Below are 24,420 nucleotides of genomic sequence, written 5' to 3' on the forward strand. Positions count from 1 at the left end.
TAACAAATAAATAATGTGTTCGGAAACAATCTTAGGAAACTTTCGAAGCTTATTGTGAGTAAAATAACTTTAAGTATAGGACCTCTTTATTCCTTAGGGAAAAAAGCTCGCCAAGGCGAGTCCGCATTGTTTCTTTTGCTGGATTTCGATTAAACTTGAACACAATGATAATATTTCAAAATTTGTTCATTTCGAATTCAGGCTGGGTAAGCACTAAACAATTAAGTATTCAATCAGACGAAAACACGAGTCATTTTTTATGTGCGTAAAATCGATTAATAGCCGAGACCCACGAGTCTCTTGAGAGTTTTTTATTTCGCTGAAGAAAGTCTGTTTTATTGTTGTAGTGACCAGAAATTACGAGCTTTCGGAGTTAATTGTACAGCCTTTAATACAACATCCGATTCGGATTGACACAAACAAATAAACTTGCGTTAAATTAAGAATCAAAAATGATGTTTAAAATCAGAAGAGCGATATCGGATGTTATCAGAGTGCTCATCCATGTTTGTGACGCACGAGTACTCCGGAATGGCAACCAAAACTTAGAAATAAAAAGTTTGGTAAAGGCACCGTTCGGTTTAATGCAATTTCTGTGTTTGTTTAAGATAATTTTATTGTATAGTAATGAGTTACATAAGAGCTGAATTCATTAACAGTGGCGATTAGGAACGGCTGCGAAATATTCAAAGTTTCCGAAATAATACTAAAGTATATACTATAGTAGAAGTTCATTATGAATTGAGGAAAGGGGAAATGTAAGGCCGCTAACTAATTTCAAAGCTCCTTCGGCGCCAATGCTTCGACAGCCTGATGGAGAGAATAGCTTCTATTTTTCTCTTGTAATTCCATTTCGAGGGACTTTCAATAAGCTTTTCTATAGTGACCCTTCTTCGGCATGATCCTGGGAGGCTGAGCTGCAACAACCTCTAAACCCCTCAGGCCTCTCAGCTGCATGTGAAGCACGCGCCCTTGAAGGATGGCACGACAGACGAGTATAATTGCGCCTGGACGTGATCAGAGTTTAACATAAGATGCGATCATCGCTCCAAAAAACTCTAAATTTGATTTTTTAAAAGACTACAACAATTAGCACGCGACTGACGCGCCAAAACCATTACTCCTACAACAATTAACTCAAGAATAATAAGCGCCAACATCACCATCGCTGCGACTAGAATATTTAAAATATTAACTGACAAATTGACGCAAAGCGCACAAAAAGTTTGGCAACATATACATGTGATTGTGCGATTGATTATGTTTGAGAATGTGATTTTCAATTAGAGATGGTGTTAGGATGTGCGCTTGCCAAATTTGGTAGAGAAAACAGTAAACAGCGTACAGTTACAGCGTCTTCAAGACAAATATTTCTTTGTTGGAGTTTAGTGAATTACCAACGTTGAAGTTTATCGAACACGTGGGATACGAATTCCAGATATTTTAAGTCGTGTGGAAAGAATGAATAATGAACGATTGGCGTAAAATTTATGACGGGTCTCCCAAAACTCTAAGATATCTAGATTCATAGCGTAGTGAAATAAATTGATGTAGATGTTGAAAATGTATTATGTTGGACATGAACAAATTTGCAAGTTTTATTTTTACTTCTTTAAAGAAATAATTCACATAAAAACTTGGAGAATCTTGACTAAAGAAAAATCTTTTTGGTCAAAGATCACATTTCTCAGAGGTAAGCTCCCTGGAGTAACCTAGAGGATGGTATAAATAGAATTATAAAACTTCATCACGACACACGCAAACACAAATTGAATTTTGGCGAACCCTTACCTTGGCAATTATCTTAGTTTAAGAATTACAATGGCGGCATTGTGGTGACCGTATACACCAAACCTCAACTCTTTCAAAGAATCGAGTTTTAAAAGTAATTGCGACGAGTATCTCGCCTCCATATCTAACTTATTGCCTTCCATTACGTACCATTTCTCAATTCGGAGACGTTATAAAAGAGGGTCGTGAGAAATAGCTTATTTGCAAACTGTTTCTCTGATCTTAAAAGTGCCAGGTTAACAGACAAGTAAAATTTATTCGGCCATATTGCGTGTGAACTTCCGATTTCATGGTTCAAAAACACGATAAAGATGTTGCGCCGAATTTAGGGAAATATTCTGCTAATATAAGCATAGCGTGTGTGCACCTAATATGTGAAACTCGGCTAAAATTCAATATTCGGAAATCTACTTATCTAATTATAGTTAGTTGTACTGTTGTAGTGTACCAACATACCTTAATTTAATTCTATGTTTCCATTAATATTATGCAAAACGTCGAAATGAGCTCTACTCGAAGATTCGAAGATTCGTGGAATTTACAATTCAGAGAATGCGTAAACTCATGTCGAACATAATAGTTTCACAGTGGCTTGTATAAACTTACACGGACGTCAAGATAGGGTATCTGATTTTATATCAGACTTGCGTCAGGAGCAGCTGAGACGAGAATCAAATCTGAACTGTACGTGTCCTGTACTGGTTTTAAAAGGAAGGCTTGTTGGCTGAAAACTGACATTAACATCCAAGCAATTCGCGTTATCTATTCTTAAGTAAACTGATGAAAACGTACAATTGTCATAAAGCTTTTAATAATTAACTTCTAAGACTAGGAAATATATAATCACGATCTTACGACCATCAAGTTGTTCAACCTTACCCACTTTCACTTCAGCTAAATTGTCGAATCACCGTATTTTAGCAAAATCACAATTCCGTTGAACACAAATGAGTCGTTAGTGCTCTAGAATTCGGCGGGCTGAGGAAACAGCAAAGTACTTAAATTTATTTGGTTATGGAATTTCTAGGATTACAATATCTTACTATAGGAAACACAAGAAATTTTACGACACCACTTAAGCTAAGTGCCAGCGAAAATTTCGATTATTCTCAATTAAGATTTCCTTTTTTTTAATTAATTGTCAAACGTATCCTCTTTATTAACGAATTAAATCACTTAATCATATTACTTCTTTTTCGATATGATTTCATTTTTAATTTGGTATTATTGATTCGTTTAAATGATTTTTAAAAGACTAAATAAATTTCATTATCTCATCGATCTCACGCTTTAAATAAAAGTAAATTACAAGCAACGAACAGCAAACACATTACTCTTGAAGCAAATATTTGATTTGCGGAAAACCTATTTTCACGAGGTTTGCTGAAATCATCAGTATTTTACATCTATTTTATTCTTTAACGCCTATCTGACCATTCATGCATCAGTTAACGTAATTTACGAACAAAAAACCTACAAATAAGCAATTCCAGACTCTATTAAACCGGCACTCGGAAAAATAATTTCCTAATTGCTTATAGCAAATCCCGCGCTATACTAATAGCGTTGTTGATCCCTTTACGCTTTTGCTGTCGTAAACTTATATATAAGACAAGATAAACCAACAGATTAAATAAGATCCGTCGAAGATAAACCAAAAATTCGAACTTGAGACTGTTTACTAAATATAAATAGGCGGTCCCCCATTTCGATACTCAGATCGATCTAGAAATTCAGTAATTGTCTGTCCGAAGCATAACATTCAATTACGTTTCTAATAAATTGCTTTCAAAACAAAGAAAGGGTTAATGTTTGATGGAGACAAATTTCAACGAACGACGTCCTGGGATAGACCGTATCATTCTGCTACAAGAAAGCGACAACTGGTGGTACCTCAGGGACCTCGTCAGACCTGTAGTGACATTTCGTTCCGTTCCCTCCACAATACGACCCTTTCACGGCTTCTTCTAACACACACAACAGCTAGTTCGAACCTCTGTTGACCTCAAACTCGACTCCCCTAATGAGGTCGACACAGACCTCACCCCTAGCTTCATAATTCTAATAATTGATGCAGAAAACATCTAATTGTGGTCAATATCATTTCTTGTTTTCTTGTTATCGAAAAGTAAGAAGTTTAAGTGGAAAGTCGGGGGTGGATGTGTTCGATTAATCGTCTATAAAACTGCAATTATGGTGCAGTGTAAAGTATGGTCTGGCACAGCGATACAAACTACTAATTATCGGCAAAATGGTTTTCGACTAGCCGAAAAAACTGTCGAACAATTGAATTTCAATTAAAAGGCGATTAGTTCACAATCAATTATAGCATGAATTTGATAATCGTCAATATTGATACTTGATGTTAGCGGAAAAAATATATACACGCAGTTGGAATATTTGCATTCTGTATTTGCTTCTAAATGGTCATTAACTCATTACGTTTAACTAATGACTGTTAGTGGAAATCAAACACATTTAATGAATTTTCGAACGAGTTTTAGCAGTGAAATGTAATATTTTAGATAAGCAGGACACGTAAAAACTGCCACAAGAGACAAGATGAAATATCATCCCTTCCGGGAATAATAGTGTAAAAGGCTGCAGAAAAAAATAAATTCGAAGGCTTAGTGGGTAATTGCCCGAGAAAAAAATATCAACTTTATACGGATGTCATTTAGGAATATGTTTGTTAGTCACTGAGCACTACTAAGAATAACCATCAAAATTTCAGGACGTGGCAGGACTACGATAATTACTAGTGGAAAGGGTGCTAAATCGATTGTTAGTTGAATAGTGTTTACTTTGTTGGAAGAAATTAAAGATAACACTTTGAGTTTTTTGTAATTTAATAGGAAAGTTAGTAGGTAAATCTTTAATTACATTAGAGTACAAATACCCATAAAATTCAGTGAACCCAAAACTCAATTTTCTGGGTTCGAAAGCTTTATATTAATCATACAAACTTCAGCCAGCGACTTAAGCTAATGAAAATTCAATTTTAATGTTCAAATTATGTAAATTTATTTCAAAAAATTGTTGAACGGTTTCGTTTTGATCATGAAGTTTGTTAATTTAACCCATCGGCGATGATATAATTGTCAGGTTACGAGTACACTGTCAAATTGTGTTACCGAAATAAAACAATGATTATTGGCAAAGTTTGAAGAGATCTTGTGGTTTGTTCTGATAAGTAGATTATGAGGACTACCGGCCGACCCCTTTTGAACTCCGTGCTTGGCACCTCTACAGAAACCGATATCCAATTAGGATTACGCCGTACAGTTTGATGTTATCGAAACTACGAGTAGGATGCCCTATTTCTCTAACGTCAAGCCATACCTTCACACACCTCGATAAATTGAATAAAAAAACGAGCACCGAATTAGCCGCAACACGACTTTCTCCTCGAAAGTTAAATCATAAAACGCTGATTTTGCCAATTTTTCAACCAAAAATTTCAATAGCACCTTTCAAATAAAGCGCTGCTGGAATTTGACACTTGATAAACATTTTATAAGTTAAATGAAATTTGAATTTGATGTAAGTTTATTATGATTGATACGTGCAGACGATTTCAAAATAAAGAAAAACGCCGATCGAAGCTTCACGCTTTACATTCATGGAAATATTCCTTTCTCTGATTACTTTTCATTTATAATGTATAAAATGTTCGGTTTTTAGTGAATATTTTAGTTCCACACCTGCGTACTCTGGACGTTACCGACCTACAATCATTTTACTCCTCTATTTTTTTCCTCTACGAAAAAAAATTCATAACTGCAATAAATAAATTATATTACAGCTGTAAATTACTAGTCAGTATTCTACTTGTTTTCAAGTTAAAACTGTGCCCGAGATTAGAATCAGATAACGCGTGGTTTAGTATCGACAAGCAATTCTAATTCCCAATGACCGGGACATTTATTCTCGGTCACACGCATTTGATACGAAAACTATTTGATTAGAATAATTTGCGGAAATGGCTACTCTAACTGCTGTTACTGTAATTATTCGGACTCTTGAAATTCATTTTCTCGAATTTTAAAATTGTAATAAAAAATAGCCCAACCACCTTGTTTGTTTTGTCATTACGAGTTTACAAATACAACTTAATTGTGTTTCAAGTATTAATAAAAATTAAAACAACCAATTAGACACGTCAGACTTTCTATAATAACGAGTTTCACAAAACCCTATTCCTTATTATTATAGAATTGATTTTTTTTATTTTCGTAAATTAAGAAGGTTGTGTCAGTTATTCTACCTAAAATCAATATGTGAAAAATGACCTCAGTTTAATGATTGCAAAAAATTCCGTAAATATCAAATTGTAGTTTCAAATACCTATTACGCATTGTAACACAAAAATGTGTATTTTGTATATTTCAGTCTTTTATAAACAATAAACGTATTCATAATGCTGGAAAAATTTTATTCAATATACAAATTTGTTTAATATCTAAATAAAAGTATACACCGATTCATATTTGTTAATTATACAAGCAAAATTGTTAAATTTATAATCTGGTGCTGTTATTGGTACAAATTCAACCCAAAATAAGTTGCTTGTAGATGAAGTTGTTCCCTCCTTATGCGTGAAAGTTTTGTTGGTTAATTTAGTATTTTTGTTGGTAATTGAATTGAGCGTGTTGTGGTTGTGTGAGTATGTTGAGAGAGGGTAACAATGAATTGATAAGAGTTAGCGTTGCACATTCTGTGTTCGTGCAATGGCTTTGTTGATTTTAGGCAAAGCAGTTTAATCTAAATGTGTGTGTATTCGGCAGCGTTTCGAGAGTAGAGCGTGATTGCCCCATAGCGCCCGACTCAATTTAACGTTGTAAAGTAATGCAAATGATAGTCAAGTGAAACGAGCAGAAATTCGCGGCCAACTAATCCGGGGTCTTATCCTGAAGTAAGTTCGTCAACTACCTTTAATAAGTGGTACAAACCTGGAAAGTGAGCTTTAATGAATCATGGGTGCGGATATTGCAATGTCTGCGCCCTTCTCTCAACGCTCAACCTGTACTTCAGTCGGCTCAATTGCATGCCATTACACACAACATTTCAACATTCTACAATGATACACAACACATGAGGAATTTAATCAGCGATACGGCTTATTACAATCGATCGGCCATATTTTTTAAACAAAGAGATGAAAAACTTAATAAAAGTACTACACGAGATATTAAATTACAAATTTTAATACCGACCGGACAAAAAGCGGCGGTGCAACTAGTATGTAAAAAAAGTCGGTACCAGGCAGGCCTGTCTTCTTAATAAGATTCACAAACTTTCATAACACCACGTCTTCGTCTTTTTCTCAAACTTTCAAAACGTCGCTTATTATAATTTCTTAACGTCAACTCGAATCAATCTATACAATCCCCAACCAATTACCACAATTCTATCAATCACCCCACATTAAAATGCAGATTAAGAAATGCAAAAAACAAAAGTGGATACACGTATGTGTTAAATAAATCCAGTGATTGGTGTTGCGATGAAAACGCAGCAGAAACGGAGAAAAGACTATTGTGACAAAGATGAGAAATCATGCATGAAATGTCACGAAAATTAGGACGGAAATTTTCACGTGCGAGCGAAATGCATTAGATTTTCCACTGTCAAAAATTGCGAAAGAAAATAAAAATAATACTATTTGGTATGAAATTGATTGAAATAAATATTTCACTGCGGTGGTTTGTTGGACAAAGGTGATGTCGATATTGAATAAAAAAACTAAGTTCAAGATTTCGGGGTTAATGTCAACAATTTCTTTAATACATCTCCGGGGATGAATTAGTCAAAGTCCGGATTTATGAATGTGGGTGTGAAAGGTTGTCGAAGTCGTTTATTTGATGATGAAAAAGAATCGATGTGGTGTTGTTCATTTTGAAGTTAATATATGCTATGTAAGTAGATTTGAGTCTATAAATTTTCGAGCAAGACGGGAAAGGGCAAAGGAACCGTTAGTGAGGTCGTCATAGAGATTTTAGGGTCGAAATATACACAGGAAGGGATCAACAAGGAGAGCCGATGGAGAATATATTTAATTTATTATTCATAACAATTGTGTAACAGTTGTCATTTACATGTTTGATTAGTGGATCAATCAGCAACGGTATGAAATAAGCTGGAAGTTATAAAACGAGATCGAAAGGAGCAAGTTGTTTTGTTTTGCCTTGGGTCGTTTAGGGTGAAGTTAATCCTATGGGAGTTGAAGTGACGTCAGGACAATTAGAAATTGTGGTCGCAATCCTCCACTGCTCGTTCACAATAAAGCTGGGAATACAAGCACAAACCCAACGAATTCATTTCTTACTAATAGTATGAATAAGATTAGGTACATTCAAATTTACAAGAGTCATTATGTTCTGATGGAGTTCTCCCGATTTGAATTCATCCGATTCCAACTTCTCCTTGCTTTTGATAAAAAGCGCATTTTCTCAACTTAGTTCTTCACTTATCTTAAATTTATTTAGCTCCTTGCTGAAAGTTTGTTTGGGCGTCGAACCTTATTATTCGTTTTGCCTCATGAAATTTGTCGAATTTCAAATTCCTTGATTGAGCTGTTTAGAAAAAGTGCGTACTTTACTCAACTGGATTTCGAACAACCCTCTATTCCGAGCCGCTTTTAGTTTACTCTCAAACATGCGGGTTGAATTTGACACTCCCCTTGAGGTTTGATATTCCAGTACTAGCACCCACTTCTTTGATGTGCAGTTTATTATTTAAACACAAGATCTTTGCTCTATACTAGTCTACTCTATTTCCATTTTCCATAATCTGGCACACCTTTGTTGTTGTCTAAATATACATTTGTGTGTTTTTATCAAAGTTTACCTAATACCTACATACGCTTCAAACATTTTTACTCAAACACAAACAAAATTTCACACCCCCTGTTTCATATTAATAAAAAATATTTTTTAAATAGAACATTAATTTGTCTTTTAACTTAAATCCTCATTATTTCACTTAAAACAACCAAGTTTTGTCTACTCATAGGTTTTTTCTCTTACCGTGGGCGAAAAGATAACAAAGGAAAAAAATCCTTTTCATGTAAAAGTCCGTTTTAATAAATGTTTCTCAACAATTCAAAAAAAAATTTAAAGTGCTATAAAGCCGGTTAGAAGTTATATGTATATGTACAACTACATCTATTTAAAGACATAACGACTGTTTTCTTCTTAATTAAATTAGTACAGTCATTTGGCCTAGTTTAGTATATTAATTACACTAGAAAAAACTTCACTTCAAACTTACCATTAAGGAAAAAAGAGACTTTGAATTTAGCTGAAAAATAAAAGAATGACCGATTATTAATTAATCCAAAAATATTAACCGGGAGTCCACAAAAATCGTAATACAGAATTTTTGTTAGACACCCGATAATTAAATATAGTGTGTTTTTGTTAATATTAATCGTGCCTTGTACGTATAAATTAGTTAAAACCTCAAACTCAAATGTGTAAACCGTATCAAGGAAAACAGGCTTTTAGTTCAAAATAATTTAATCTATACAGTGAAAGGCAAAATTATGGAATAATCTTATTAGAACTGAAAATATTTTGTTTTGACAAAAATGCTCAAACAGGTTATTTTAAAAAACTTGATTTAAAATTTGACACTTTGTTTTGTGAATAATAACGTCATCGAAATTTTTCTTAAATAAAAACCTTAATTTTAATAGATCTTTTAATTGTCGAAATAGCAACACTGATATATTTAATATTACATAAAGTTCTCGAAAAAAAATCATCAAAAAAGTGAAATTATATCAAGAAAAAACAAACATGTAATTTTAAAATTGACCTGTTTGATCATTTTTGTCATAACAAAATATTTTCAGTTTTAATAAATCAAATTATTACATATTTTGCCGCTGAATACAAGAATGAGAACCAAGTTGAACATTGCTTTTGTACTCTTATACAACCCACAATACAGTTAAGCGAATGCGTAGTGGCTTTTAAGACTAACGCAACGTCTATCTCGCCTTTCTGATAAATACCGACAAGAAACGGATTAAAGACAATTTCCGATCACGTGTAAAACCAATTTATAAGTTGATTCGATTTAAGAAATGCAATTAAATGTTAACTCCGTTAAGTCAAAATTGAGCGAAAATAAAATAATACGAATAATGGCTTGTGGTGGTTAATTGCGCGATAGTTTGGTTTAGAGGTGACTTAAGTTACTAATTAAACCCACAATGGTAACATTATTTTGTACATTATTAGTAAATGTGAGCTCGTTCCGTAATTGCGGTTGTAATAACAAAACTGATTATTAAATATTTATGGTTTCAATACAGATTTAATATATTGTTTCAAATTAGTAGAATAAATAAAAAACCAGACATTAGCAATTTTCCTGAGTTTCTGGAGCAATCTTTGTAACTTTTCGATCTTAATTTAAATTTAACAATAAATTTTAAAATCGATAGTGGTGTCACAGTGGCAGCTTTGTTATAAATACCTCAAGAAAAGGGAGAGAAAAAAACAAAAACAACAAAGAGCTCGTAGCTTGAAAATAGAACTTTCAATAAGTGTTCAGTGATTGTCACCTTTATCAAGACCCGGTGTACGACAGCATATACCGTGCATTCTGTGCCTTTGAGCGATTTCCGAGAAAGATGGGTCTCTATGACCTCCCACACAATAGGAAGTTGTATTATGTGACACTTTTGAAAACTGAAAATACACTTACGTAACCCCAATTAACGGGGAAAAAATTCAATTTCAACAATTCGCATAAACTCTTGCTTTGGTGCTTTGATAAATAAAATCGATCTATCGAACCCTTCAAACTTTCAACTACAAACAAATTTCTTATTCGTACACGAAAACTCACTTAAAACCAAGTTCATGTTAGCATATGTAGATTGCGTAGGTACCTACGTCATCTTTCATACAATACCACTTTATATTTCCGTATCTCAAACCCAAAGAATGACTAATGTACTAATGGAAATGTGAAGGCTCTATTATAAATTACTAATAGTAGATAAAAATTATTTGTGGGTTTTACAGACTCCAATAATTGCTTTCGCAGTCTGTGCAATTCCTATTTCTCTATTCATGTATTTTGCGAGTGCATTTATGATTTATGTTTCGTGAATCGCAAACTTTTAAAATCTGACGGGATGTTTCGGTAATCTGATCTTGACATACTTAAGATTATATTTCTTGAAACTTGTTGGTGATAAAGTTCGGATTATAAGAGTCAAGATTCGAACTGAGTGCTAGGTATATTAAGTTTTATAAAGTGTTGATAAAATCCATATTCGGGTAAAACTTTTACCTTTTAGGTGATTCATAGTAGAAAGTTATGTTTAATTAATAAAAATTTTGTATCGATTTATGTGGCTTGATAGCGTTTATTGCATCTTTGATATTGATTTGGTGGCATTCACGCAGCAAATGTGGACAATGATAGCATAATTAATCTTGTCGTATGTATAATATATAACAAACACGTCAAAACATAAACGATTAAGTGCTTTGATGAAAAACTCTTTGAAAATATATGTGCTTTATTTAATTTATTTATGAAGGAAAGTTTTTCTATAAAACTTTTCAGTATCTACATGTGGCATTTAATTAAAGTCGCAGATTGATTGATTAAAAAAATGACGAGGACAATATTAAAAGACATGAGAAAAATTCATTAATTTTTCAAAAATTGTCCTGTAAATCTCTTTGGTATTGGTGCAGGCTGTTTTATTTTTATATTCTTAACGACTACTAATTAAAGTGACATAACATTTAAAATGCAAAGAGAACCAGTAGGATGTCCACTAATGATCCAGCTGACATATTTATGCGATGATTTGAATATCACACATCCGAACATATCTAACTGCAATCCATGAGCATTACAAATTACGCAAAGTGTTTGTGTGAAAATAGCGATAAGCGCGAAATAGTTGGTTTGTTTGTTAAATTAGAACAAAAAGTTTTTGATTTATAAAAATGTGAGTAGCGTAGGACTTTTGCGGACGATTTATCTGAAACTCCTCTGGAAATGACAAATAATAGAAGCACAGTTGTTGTCAGTATGGCCTCCGTTCGGCGCACAGCTTAGAATCATGAAGCTGAATCCAGAACCCATAGCGAAATTTTCATGAGGATTTGGCAAAGTTCTACAAACGATGATAAGCGTCAGTTTACGCTTTTCGTGACAAGCTCATAATTTTAAAAAATGCTTTACTTCACCGCGGTTTGTATTCATATTGCTACGTGTCTTCTTTTAACCGTGAAATGAAAGAAACACATTTCGTATCAAATGATACGCAAAGCTCTCTCTATCCGCTTCGAGCTATTTTCAAAAATTAAAACCAAAATCGGTACACTATTTATCTGGATAAGACTGAGCTAAAGCGTTATTTAAAATTAAACGAGAAAACGAATCAAATGTGCCTCTCGCTGGTAGTATTTGTATTCTTCTCCGGCGACGAACATTTATAAGACCACCCCCTAAACATTCTATTCAACGTTGGAGACACATTACCCATTGTTGTTCCTATTAAAGGTAACATAATGTCTTACATCACCGATTTTACCACCAACATGTAAAAAATGTAGGCGGAGTGTAAATTATACACGCGGCCAGTCACGGCCTGCAATTGATTCCCATATTACGGTTTTTCATAAAGTATTTTATTGCGTCATTATGTTTTACAGGGGAGAGATAACTTGAAATTTTTTCCTTGTCGACGAAATAAAAAAGATACGAGTTAACAAAAATTACACAAAATATTAGACAATAAAACCCGTTCATCAAGTCAATAAATTTCGATATTTCAAAGATGCGACATGATCCCTCACTTAGACCTTTTACGGTTTTATTTTATTTACTTTTCTTATTAAGATTTACTGTCGAGATTGGTCATTATTATAGACATTGTTTAGGGAAATTTTACGGCTTTTTTTCTTACAAGATGTAATTAAAACACTTTGCTTTTCACAAGAATTAACAATCTCTCTATTTGATTAAACGATACCCAATATGTCGAGAATGAAAGACAAATGTGATTCACGTTCGTTCCGGCAATGTTTGAATGTTTGTACAAGTTGATTGCTGACTGCTTGATTCCAAGTATATTTTATCATTTATCATCAACAAATCCCGAATTTCGCACAAAAATCAATCACTTTAGTAAAATTTTTTTAACACGAAATAACATTTTATGTGTATACCTAGTAGGCACCTTCTTTAAATTTGCGGCTTGTCTGGAACAGCTTTAAAGCTCATTGTGTATTATGTGGGAAGCCGTTTGTGAGAATGGACACACCTAGTCCAATAAAAAATAAATTTTTAGGGCGGCTAATGTATTCAAGGGTAGATTTAAACAACATTTTAAATGCTACATTAACGTTAAAATGTTTTATTAACAAAGGACAATAAAAACAAACAGTTTAAAACCAAATTCCGAGTTTATGCGATGATTTATTCAAACATAATAGCTCTGGATAAAAATGTCACTACTTTATTTTATAATCGTTATATATTTTTAGTACCTATCTCTAAACCGACAAAAAGTCGGACATTAAACAAAATTTCGACAACAATTTATCGCAGATCTAGCTAAAACTTTAATGTAAAATATATGCATTTTGCGTGTCAACAGCAAGAAAATTTTGTGTAAAGGAAGTGTTATTGGACATTCATTAAATTACACCAATGTCTAATAATAACAAATGTAGCTTTATTTCCCCTGTAATGCGACTTTGCGTAAGCGCTAAAACAAATGTTTAATTCTCCTTTCACGTTATTTGTCTCGGCAGTTACAAACTACTCGTATTTCGAGCAACAAAAGATGATTTGTTATGCGTATTGTCTGGCCTCCTTCTTTTATGCATCGAAGACAGCGGTACATAATATACGAGGGTTACGCCAACTTTTACGAATCGTCTCAAACCGAACAAATATTGCGTGTTATTGCTCAAAAGTGGATTACGTAAAGCACTTTCGAGACGTCTTAAATGACCGAAAACAATACTTAAACCTTGTAAGTCGCAAAATTGCAACGAGATTATTGCCGCTTAGGGCAACACTGAAACAGATGTGTCTTTTCACGCATACCTTACACTAACCGTAATGGAGTAAGTAACACGACCAAAAAGACAACACAATTACAGAATCATTATTATAAAATAAATTCACCACTAAAATGATAAAGCAAGGACGCCGGACCTTAAGGTCGACTCCAGATCGATTCACTACTAGAAAGTCAACAATACCGCAATCATTATACTCTGAAATTAATCGAAGATTTAAACAACTGAAAACCTGAAAAACTAGTTTAGACAAGTAGCTCGATTAAAGCAACGCCTGAAAGACCGGTTTTCACCACGAAACCAGTTTGTGCAACTTCCCAGCCAGCTCATAATTCATCTATTTCTAATTCTGGTTGCATATAATCCAATCTAAAGTACGAAACAAGACTGATTGTACGCGACATATATAAATCATGTTACTAAATGTGCAAACTCCGAGATATCGAAACAAGCTATTGGAAAAACTAAGCACGCTTGAAATGGATGTGCAACACAACTTTGATGATTTTCGAACAAATTTCTATGATCAGCACTGTCAAAGATTCAATAAACGAAGAAAAAAAAAATAAGAGTGCTACAGAATGAATGATTACTTAATTTTACCTTTAACCAGTCTAGTAAAATTGTGTTTGATCTTAATTATATTAGTTATTTAGTTTAAGTGTGCAATTCCATAATCCCGTTGATCTACACAAACATGCCTATTTCCATCATTCTGTCATATAGGATTTTCAGTTTAATGTTAAGGTGATGTATCTCCACGTTTATCTAACTTGTCTCTTGTTTAATCCAAACATTAATCAATCCATCCACCTGCCACCGTGTTGTCCTCGATGTGTTTACTGTCCCTGATTTTTGTTATTGTATATGAGTGTTAAATAGTCCCTTAGGTATCGAATGGTAAAAAACATATTGACATTTTCGATTGCTTCCGGTAACAACAGAAAGCCAGGTGTAGGATCTGACTTGACCGATTTGTATACCGTTGAAAATATTTAGGACAGGTCTTGAAGCAAAGTGGAGGCGTCCAATATCGTTTTTTAATAACGTTTTTAATCTGAATTATTTAGCATATTTATGCATATTATTTGAAGAGAATAAATAATGCGACACCGCAAATTAGCTTAAATCGATATTAAAAGTTGTAAAGAAGACATTGGATTAATTTTGGGACTTATTTTAATTCGATCTCTTAGAAAAAAAACTTGTCTAAACTATAACTTAATTTCGAAATTTTTCTTATCAGTTTTCCTCCACTCAGTTTTGCATTAATTACTAAAGTTGAGCATTAGGTAATAAAACAAAACCATAAACTTACAGTAGAGCAATAAGAGCATAATACAGAAACATACGTAATTAATTTTCTTTATGACTACCTTAGATAGTTAACGTGGTACTAACTAACTCCAATCAAACTAAGGGTTAACCCTTACCGCCTAAGGATCTGCACAATTTTTGCGCTGTAAATAAATCTAGAGCCAGTTGTTAATTAAGCACATTGTAACGAGCAAAACTTGAAAGTGAAAAAATAATAATAATAAAAAACGGCGTTGAAATGGGGACATAGATCACCGATGTTCTTTATACTGATTGGAGGATTTGTAGAACGTCGTAAATAACTGGGGTATGCTTCACCTGATTCGGGTCTCCCTTACAACCCCGATGGCCCCACTACCTCCTCTGACACCTATACTACGCCCACGTTATATATAGCTTTACAGTGACTGTTGACTGCGTTTTCATTTAGTTTTGCTTTCTTTTAAACATTTCCAACCTGTTACATAAATTCTATCAGCGAAATAAGAAACAATTTAGATCAAATTTTTAAACTCTTTCAAGCAGAATTCATCGTTATTTGTTTGATTTGTTGTTGTTTTGCATTATTCGTTTCGGAAGTTAGCGAAACTTCGATGCTACGGCAGTAAATAAATAATTAGAATGTGGGGTAATTTATTAGTTTTGGGAACAGTGTAATTATGCATATTAATATTGATTTTATGCATAAATTGACCGTAAATAATAGAATTTTCTGCTTGATATACCCTGACTCTTATCTAAATATATTATGTTAATGCACTAAATCGTATACAAACGTGAAGTTTGATTGATTATTTATTAATGGACTGAATCGGAAATATTATGTTATTAAGTGAGAAAAATCGTGTTTGTTCAAATGTTATGTTTTAAAATATTGTGTCAACTGTTTTATCTAAATATCTAAAAACCTCATTAATGACAAAGTAGGACAAAAAAGCTATTAAAGGGAAATATAACGCTCAAAATCTAGATAAAAATCAAATAATAAGCTTTATAGAAAGACCGAGAAGCTTAATTTCACAAAACGTCACAGAATGCTTGATATTTTTAGTGAAACTAAAATCGTGTAATTGAACGAAGTTGTTCGGAGAAAATTTTAAACTCGTGGTTCGTTTCCGGTAAAAGTTTAATACCAAACTATAATTGAAACTACAATTTCAATATTGACTGTTTTTAATTCTTTCCAAAACTCAAACGAAAAATATAATTAACAATTAAATTAACACTCGGTTAAATTCAAGACTGCTAATGCTGTAATTGCATATTAAATTTTTGGTCTCTCCCTTTTCACATTTTTCTCATTTCCTAATTAAACGGAAAATTGCTCTTAGAAATATAAAGTATAAAGCGGTCTGTTCTTTTTGTCAACTTCCCCTCCTAAAGATTAATATTATCTTTTTGATTTCAAGAAGAGAAAGCAAAATCCATTTACATCATTTTTATTATTACTCGCAAAAATAAAATTAATAAAAAATCTAATTAGGCCATGATCTACTTTTCTAATTGCTTTAAAATTCAATTACTGCAACATTGTATAAAAATCGCGCGAACTTAAAACGACTCTCCATTTTATTAAATTCACATTCCACTTACAAATTACTCGACTGATACTCACTCGAATCCCGCACTTCGCAATTTTGTCCCTCGTGGCCAGAAACATTACAAAACCCAGAATCCTCTGTTACCTAGCAATATAACTTGCTTCTATTGATTTCACGGAAATTGATGCATTTTTCCAATTCCTCAGCTAATTCACTAATTCATCAGTTCCAAGAAACAACGGCGGAAAATGCTACGAAAGAGATAAATTGCACCAAAATTTATTACTTCGCAAGACGGAAAGTGGACTGGTTTAAGATTAAGAGGTTACATCTTAGAATATTATTACTTCATCAACACCCAATCCCCATTCGCACACCAACAGGAAAGTGCCGTAGATCAGCCAAATTGATTTCCTCGACTTTAAGCCACAAGTTCAGAAACAACGTATATATTTTTCACAGACTAGTGACCAAAAGCAACTTAATTTGAGTTTAGCAAAAATTTTAAATCATGTGTTTGACACGTAAATAATGGAACTATTTACAAAAGTTGCAAGGAAAACATAACAGTGGAGTCTGATTTGTTGTTGCGTTAACCATTCATCAGTCTTGAAAATCGGCTACAGGAAATGCAATAAAAAAAGTAAATCAGGGAGAATTTATTACCGCCATAGTGTAGTAGCTTATCTAAATTAACGGTTTCCAGTTTATTGCGTTTATACCAAAATTATATGAAATAATCAGGTCTTAAACGCATATCCTAAAGCTACTATTATTCGTTTATCAGAAGTTTGAAAGAAAGTTAGAGCTGTTTAATATTTAAAAGGCTTGAAGCAAGGATGCCTGTTGATAAGTAATAATTTATTTTAAGTACAATTATCGCTTCAGCGTAATGATGCTTTCATGAATTTTATAAATATTTGATGGTGAATTTTGGCATGCTATATTACTTAAGTTGGTTGTTGTTGTTGTTGGTCGTTGGTGTGATTTGAAGGGTAAGTATAAATGTTTAAAGAATGGGTTATTAATACATAAATTATGACCGCTATCTGAATAGCTATAAATACGGTTTAAATTGGTTGTGGTAATATTTAATAATTACCCCAATGTCCGTCCGATAAAACGTGGCTGGTGTCATAAACGCCACATAAAATCCAACAAATCGTACCATATGGTTTTACTAGAACGTATAAAGCAAACACCATTAGCGAGACATCGTACGAACAGGTAATTTTAATATAATCATCGATTTAATTTAATGCTCAAGTTTGCAATATTTACGAAAGCTCTCTATTTGTATATTTCCAATAAATATTTTCTATTTCTCACAGATGGTTTTTGATATTCATCAAATGAAGTGAAATGCATTTCCGTGGGCGTCACTAGACATTCCATGCACGCAGTAACGCCGTGAGACGTTATTTCATTTCTTGGTTTCAGTCTTTTACCTTGTCCAAGACAAATTTCCCGCCTTGACATTCGAAAATATTTGTTAAAAAGAAAAAATCCCTCGCACATCTTCATCATAATGATCCTATCTGCCAAAATTAATTATCATCTGAATAATTATGTTAAGACATCATTTAAGGAGAAAAGTCGTACGTCATGTCTTTGCAAACTGACACAACGCAAGACATAAATCAAAACTCGCAGCCACAATATAATTTTAAACACCCTCTTTGCCATTAATGACTGTACGATTTAATTGTAATGAAAGCGTAATTGTCAGTGTAACCATCAATCACCGGCTATATTTCTTCTGCAGCTGTTCTAAGTGATTTCTGCAAGCTTTAAGAAAAAATTCTCCGCGTGTGAATTGCACGATTGTGTTTATTTTCCTGTTCGTCCCAATGTAGGTGGTCTTGTTGACCTTTTATTTTCGTGCTATTATATGGCGCTTAAAAGTATTAAATGTGTGCGATATATTAGACTTATAAACTCATTGTCAAGTATCCAAGACTTCTCAATGGGTTTTATTTCCATCCAGAGTGCGCATTCATTACTTACATACGTGGTCACGTGTTAATATTTATACCGAATTGTATTTATGTTCCGGGGGATTCATATTTGTACTGTCAACCTACTAAAAACGTGACAATTCTGTTTTGATACAGGTGTCAAGCGCCAACGCAAAGCTCACATTAACATTGTACGTTATGTTAAGAAGACGTCACTGGAAAAAGGGAGCGGTATCCCCGAACGCTCCTAAAAAACTATAATATAAATCTCTCGATTCCCAATGCTTGTCCTGATAAACAAATGAATTACAACGAAATTGTCCTTTAAAGGTAGTGCTATAAAGATTACCACAACATGATAACCTGATAAAAAGAAATTCCAATACCGGCACAGCTTTTGATAAAATTCACCCAACTGCAAATCTATCACCGAACCATTGTTTGTCGACACGCTCAATTACGTTAAAACACCAGATAAGATTCTCTTCATTAAGACTAGCGAATTCAATTAGCTTATCTGTAAAATGTAGTAAGACGTTTAGTATCTTTTGTTAAGCAAAATCAGCAAATTAAATAAACTGTCATTATGATCGTTAAGACCACCACTAAAAAATCAACTCCTATCGTGCAGAAATATCAGGTAACCAAAAACTAGCTCTAAAAGTCATTTATAGGATCTCTAACCATATCCTCGAAGCAATTAACACAAGATCGATGGACGAGATCGAATCACAACCAAAGCTTAGAAATTTTCTGTCGTTGCCACCTGTTTACAAGCTCCAGTTAAAACCAAGTGTGTTACTGCTTGTACTCTTGTACATCATTAAAAAGTGGCAATTATGGGTGATGGCTGCTACTAATCAAGCCAACAAGCCGACTGATGAACCTAAAATTTTGTTAATTTAGCCTAAGACTTTATTAAGCAACAACATTTTTGGCCATAATTGGAATCGATTAATCAAAGCATCAATTAACAGTATTAGTTTAACAGAATGTTAGTTTATTCAAAACATCGTGTAAGTATTTTTCCGTTTCGTCTCTGAAATATTTTGATATCAATCTTTGTAAAAGTGGATGCTTCGCATTGTATTCTTTCATATTGCGCTAAAAGATAAATCGTTTATTTAGTCGGTAGATACAATGCACCACAAGAAAATGTGATTAATAAGAAATATGTGTAACGGATATTTAATCAGAACAATATTATCTGCAAATCTCGTACAGTATGTTGTAATTATAAATTGCAATGCTCCCTGAGGGTTGAAGCATCATATCAATTATTGTTTTAGTTGTAATTTCAATATTCGTGTTTTGGACACCTAATCTATGAGAGTACTAATGTAATAGTTGAAACGTTGAATACATAATAACCGATTAAAATTAGCGAAATTCGATTGAAATGCAATCACTTTTGGCCACAACAAAGAGTCAAATTTGATTGATTTTGATGTGGTAATAATATGACGTGGCTTCCCAATGATGTCAGAATATGAGAAAGAGCTGTCGAGTTCAATTTTAAGTCGTTTTGGACACGCAGGGGTTTCGACCTACAGAATGCTTGTCAGCAATGCATTGATGTCAACCGCACCTGCTGTCTAGGAGATAGTTGTCAATTATAAAAAGATCAATATCCGACCCATACTGTGCCAAATTATAAAACCTAATTTTTATACGGGGGAGCATTTTATTCAGTCTAACGATTTTCATGAGATACATAAATTAATAATGAAAAAAGATGACAACTTTCGACCATTATTATTAATCACACGAATATCTCTTCCAATTAATCTTTTTGCCAACCTGAGGCTGAAACTCACGATTTTACACGATCGATTATACGCATTACAATTGATTAATAATATACATGCAGTATATAATGAGGGAAAATTTTAATCTGACCAGTAGCACAGGTTTTAGTTGAAAAAAAGTTGTCGCTATACACTCCCACATTGCAGTCGATGAGAAAAACCACATCCATCAATTTCTACGCCAATAAACTAATTTGACGCTTTATTTAATGCCTTGTAACATTTTGTCCACTATACACAACTATTACAAGTTTATTTACAACGTTGTACTTTCCTTTAACGCATTATAACAAATCAGAAGAGGTGAGAGATACTAGGAAAAATAAATAATTAAATTCTTGAATTACCTACTAAATTTATTCTATTCCGTATTAAAACCACGTTAGTGTCCGGTCGACGTCAGATTTATCGACTAGCGTAGGATTTCCCATATGCACTATTGTTTTCTAGTATTAGTTCAGTTTTACCTGTTTCTCTCTAAATTCCTCATAAAGCTTGTAATTAGATCCGAAAATAATAAATTTCTCAGATTATATTACCCAATATGTGTGGAAATCTCAAACAGTATGATAAACTCCCAAAAATTATAATAACCATAAAAAATTATTTATAGTATAGAAACTCGGTCTTTATGATCAATTAGTACCGTGCTTATCGTAACACCTACGCGTTTTATTAAATATTCGGTCACCTCTCATACAACGAAATAAATAAACCTTCTAATCTCACGACGGAGAAATAATTTATTTTTCAAATCGGTACAATTAAGTCGTTTCAATTGTAAAATACATATTTGTGACTGCGTGTAATTTATTGCTGACTGTGGGAGTCTCTCCATTTGTTGTGCTATCGAGCAAGATTCTTCTGTCTATCGCCATCTCTCGGCAAATAATTCTTGCGAGTTTTTTCAAGTCAGGTTAACCGGACCACGCTTGATTACGGACGACATGTACAAATTTATGTCGCACGCTGCTTTTGCTTAACATTTTCTCTGATATTTGCTTTATCTAAATATCACGCCTCATCACCTCGACGATAAGTTTCTGTAAAAACAGGATCATTATCGAGCGCTTCGTCTTGTTGAAATTTTGAAACAAGTATTGGCCTGCCCACGACCACGAATAAGAAAAAATTGCTTAAACTGGTCGTTTTAAGCTGGTCTGGAATGAGATGGGGTGGTTTGATTTCTTTAAAAGCTTGTCTTCTTATAATAGGTTTGATTTGGTAGAAAATATGATACTAGGGTGGTAATAATCCGCTTTTATAGTGTGACATGTGTCATAGGTGATTACCGCTTGCTATACCTATATAAGAGTCTAGTAGAGTTGGTCACTTTATAGTGGTATAATTTGTTGTCTGAGATAATTGCAACAGGAAACCTAATATTATATTAAGCAGAAAACTCTATGGTAAATAGGAATAGAGTCATTAAATTGGAATATTTATAGTGGCTGTAATAATAACCATATAATTATAATATCATTTCACGTTTTATGAAACTGAGTTTATTTTCTTTTTCCACAATAAATAAGAAATAATGATGGAGAATGTGGAGTAATTTTTGTTCTATTTATTGTAACACTAATCATGATTAATAATAAATGTTAGTCAATAAAAGTTTTCAACACATTGTAAACTTAGAGTTTATGATTATAAGGTGCATTTGCTTCCATTATCATATATAATATCCAGTGCAGAAGTTTAGTTTACTTTAAATAAAAATGAAACTTGTTACATTAGTAGAACGTAATTTAATTTAAATTCAATTCCCCTCTTCACTAGCAGCACAATAAGACAAGTAGTGCAGTTTAAAAGTTTCTTGAAGAAAAATCCAAATTAACAAATAGCCATCTCAGCGGTGCAGTAAATTACAAACCTTAAAACTGTAACAAAATTAAAAATTCACTTTTAAAAGAAAGATCGTTAGATCTTTTCAATCTTAATGGAGTTAGCAACTCGATAAAATTCCCCAAAGACTGGCAAATAATTTCGAAATTTGTCATGACCGCCAAATGGCAATATTAATTATTCTGACTTTCTGAAACTGTTAAGGAGACAAAATATATTATATTAGCTTTCACTTCATTTATTTATATGCATGGTAATCCCACGCCGATTTTACGCGTTGATAAAAATTCTTATTGTTATGTACCCGTTACTCGTAATATACATTAAATTATTCCGCCGCGCATTCATTACAAATTTGTCTTAATAATTTAAATACAGAATTTAAAAAATTCACAACGCTCGAATAAAGCCAATAAATAATACATCGATAAAATCACTAGTAATTGGTATTTTAAACGCGTTATTGTGTACAGCTTGAAAAACATGTGAGACTTAAACCACCCAAAGTCAAATATGTTAAGTGGTATGTGGGCAGCACAGGTGCTACGAAAGGGTCTGAACAGGGTTTACGATAATTAAACAAAGACTGCGTTCAAGTAATTGCCGCTATTATTTATTTTTCATTAATTAGTTACACATTTTAAAGGCTACTTTTTACAAACAAAAAATCTAAATTAATTCTTGGCAAAACTTGTAATTTGCAATTATCAAAATCGCTTGAAGCTTCTATCACTGATGAAACAATGTTTTGAATCGTATCAATAACGTCATAATAGAATAATAATATGCCACCGGTACGAGCGGCTCTTTTCAGATGCCAGATAGACAGTTATTAACATATGTTTACAAGGGAGATAAAAATATTTATTTCGTTTGACCATATCATTTTACATAATATGAGCTGTTTTAAAATCGTTACACAGATACACAAAACGTGTTTAACATTTATAGTTTCATTTATATCACGCATGTCCATCAGCAGCATCACGTCAGATTTGTACTTGCGATTTTAAAAAGACATTATGCTAATATTGCTTCAAGAAATCGTTGAGTCTATTAAAAGAGAGGAATTTTAATTTGATATTTGCACAAGACACGTGCAAGAGAAAATGTATACAAAGAAATCTGGCGCCGCTTTTTCTCTAATCGTGCCAAATTGAGACTTCATACTTCTACGTAGGATGATAATAACTGTACGTCTTCATCAATATGTAAAATTATTAATTAGGAGTAATTAAGACACTTGCATAATGCTTGTAGGTATGCTACCGGATCAATTAAATCCTCATTAAAATATTCGGCGGTGCAGATATATGTTTATGTCACTATCGATTTAACCATGCTGTTATTTTTCATTTTCTCATCTTAAATAATCCTAAGTCAATTATGCTAATTATTGAACAAAATCCGACATATGTAAATCGAAATTAAAGTCATGCTAAGGAAATTTTTTTCACTTGATTAATTGTGATGAAAATACTCTCCTTTTTAATTGCCATAATTCGAATCGTCACGCTGGAAAGATATACAGCATACAATACATAATAAATAATAAGAACAAAGCGGCATTATTAGATGATTTAAAAATTTTCTATGTGTCGGAACGAAAGAAATAATCGGAGCTAGTCAAAGGGTGACAGTCTGTATTTGTCGCGAGTAAATAATGCAAACAGCTTGCTGTAATTTGTTTGGTTGTAATTAAAACGTAATTTACTACTTGAAATTTTGCCCTTGTCCGGCAATTGCACAATCAACATTTGCCTAAATGAACAATAAATCCATCATAAAGTGAAATTTTGAATAAATGTAATGATTCGATGTAGTTTTTCACTGCCACTCAAGAATTTAATCAGAAGTGGCACTTATTTTAATAGTGTAGAGTACGTCAATTATGGTTGAGAAAAGGCGGTGTGTGTTTGATATCAAATGGCGTTACTGACATGTTTATTTACCATTTGTTCGCACCACTTTTAAAAACTACCGGAAAAACTTGAAATAATTAATTAGAAGATTAAAAGTTCTCATGTTAGACTTCAGTGGTTTTATTAGATAATACATTTTAGTTAGCCACGGGTTAAGCCAACGT

At 33.1% G+C, this 24,420-nt stretch overlaps 1 protein-coding gene across 5 annotated transcripts in view; it reads right to left on the minus strand.

The window, feature by feature from the left end:
• The window catches only part of LOC123006256 (agrin-like), a 104,756-nt gene that overhangs the window by 72,348 nt on the left and 7,988 nt on the right, over positions 1–24,420 (minus strand). For 2 of the 5 annotated variants that reach the window (XM_044400601.1, XM_044400596.1), the window contains exon 2: positions 9,064–9,093. The exons of the other annotated variants lie outside the window; for them this stretch is intronic. In XM_044400601.1, the coding sequence (XP_044256536.1) occupies positions 9,064–9,093 (30 nt within the window). The remainder of the gene's footprint in view (positions 1–9,063; positions 9,094–24,420) is intronic. 5 annotated transcript variants of the gene reach the window in all.

The sequence above is a fragment of the Tribolium madens genome, unplaced genomic scaffold, assembly GCF_015345945.1.
Source record: "Tribolium madens isolate multiple individuals breed KSU strain unplaced genomic scaffold, Tmad_KSU_1.1 Scaffold_2;HRSCAF=44;Tcas5.2_LGX, whole genome shotgun sequence".
Lineage (NCBI taxonomy): Eukaryota > Metazoa > Arthropoda > Insecta > Coleoptera > Tenebrionidae > Tribolium > Tribolium madens.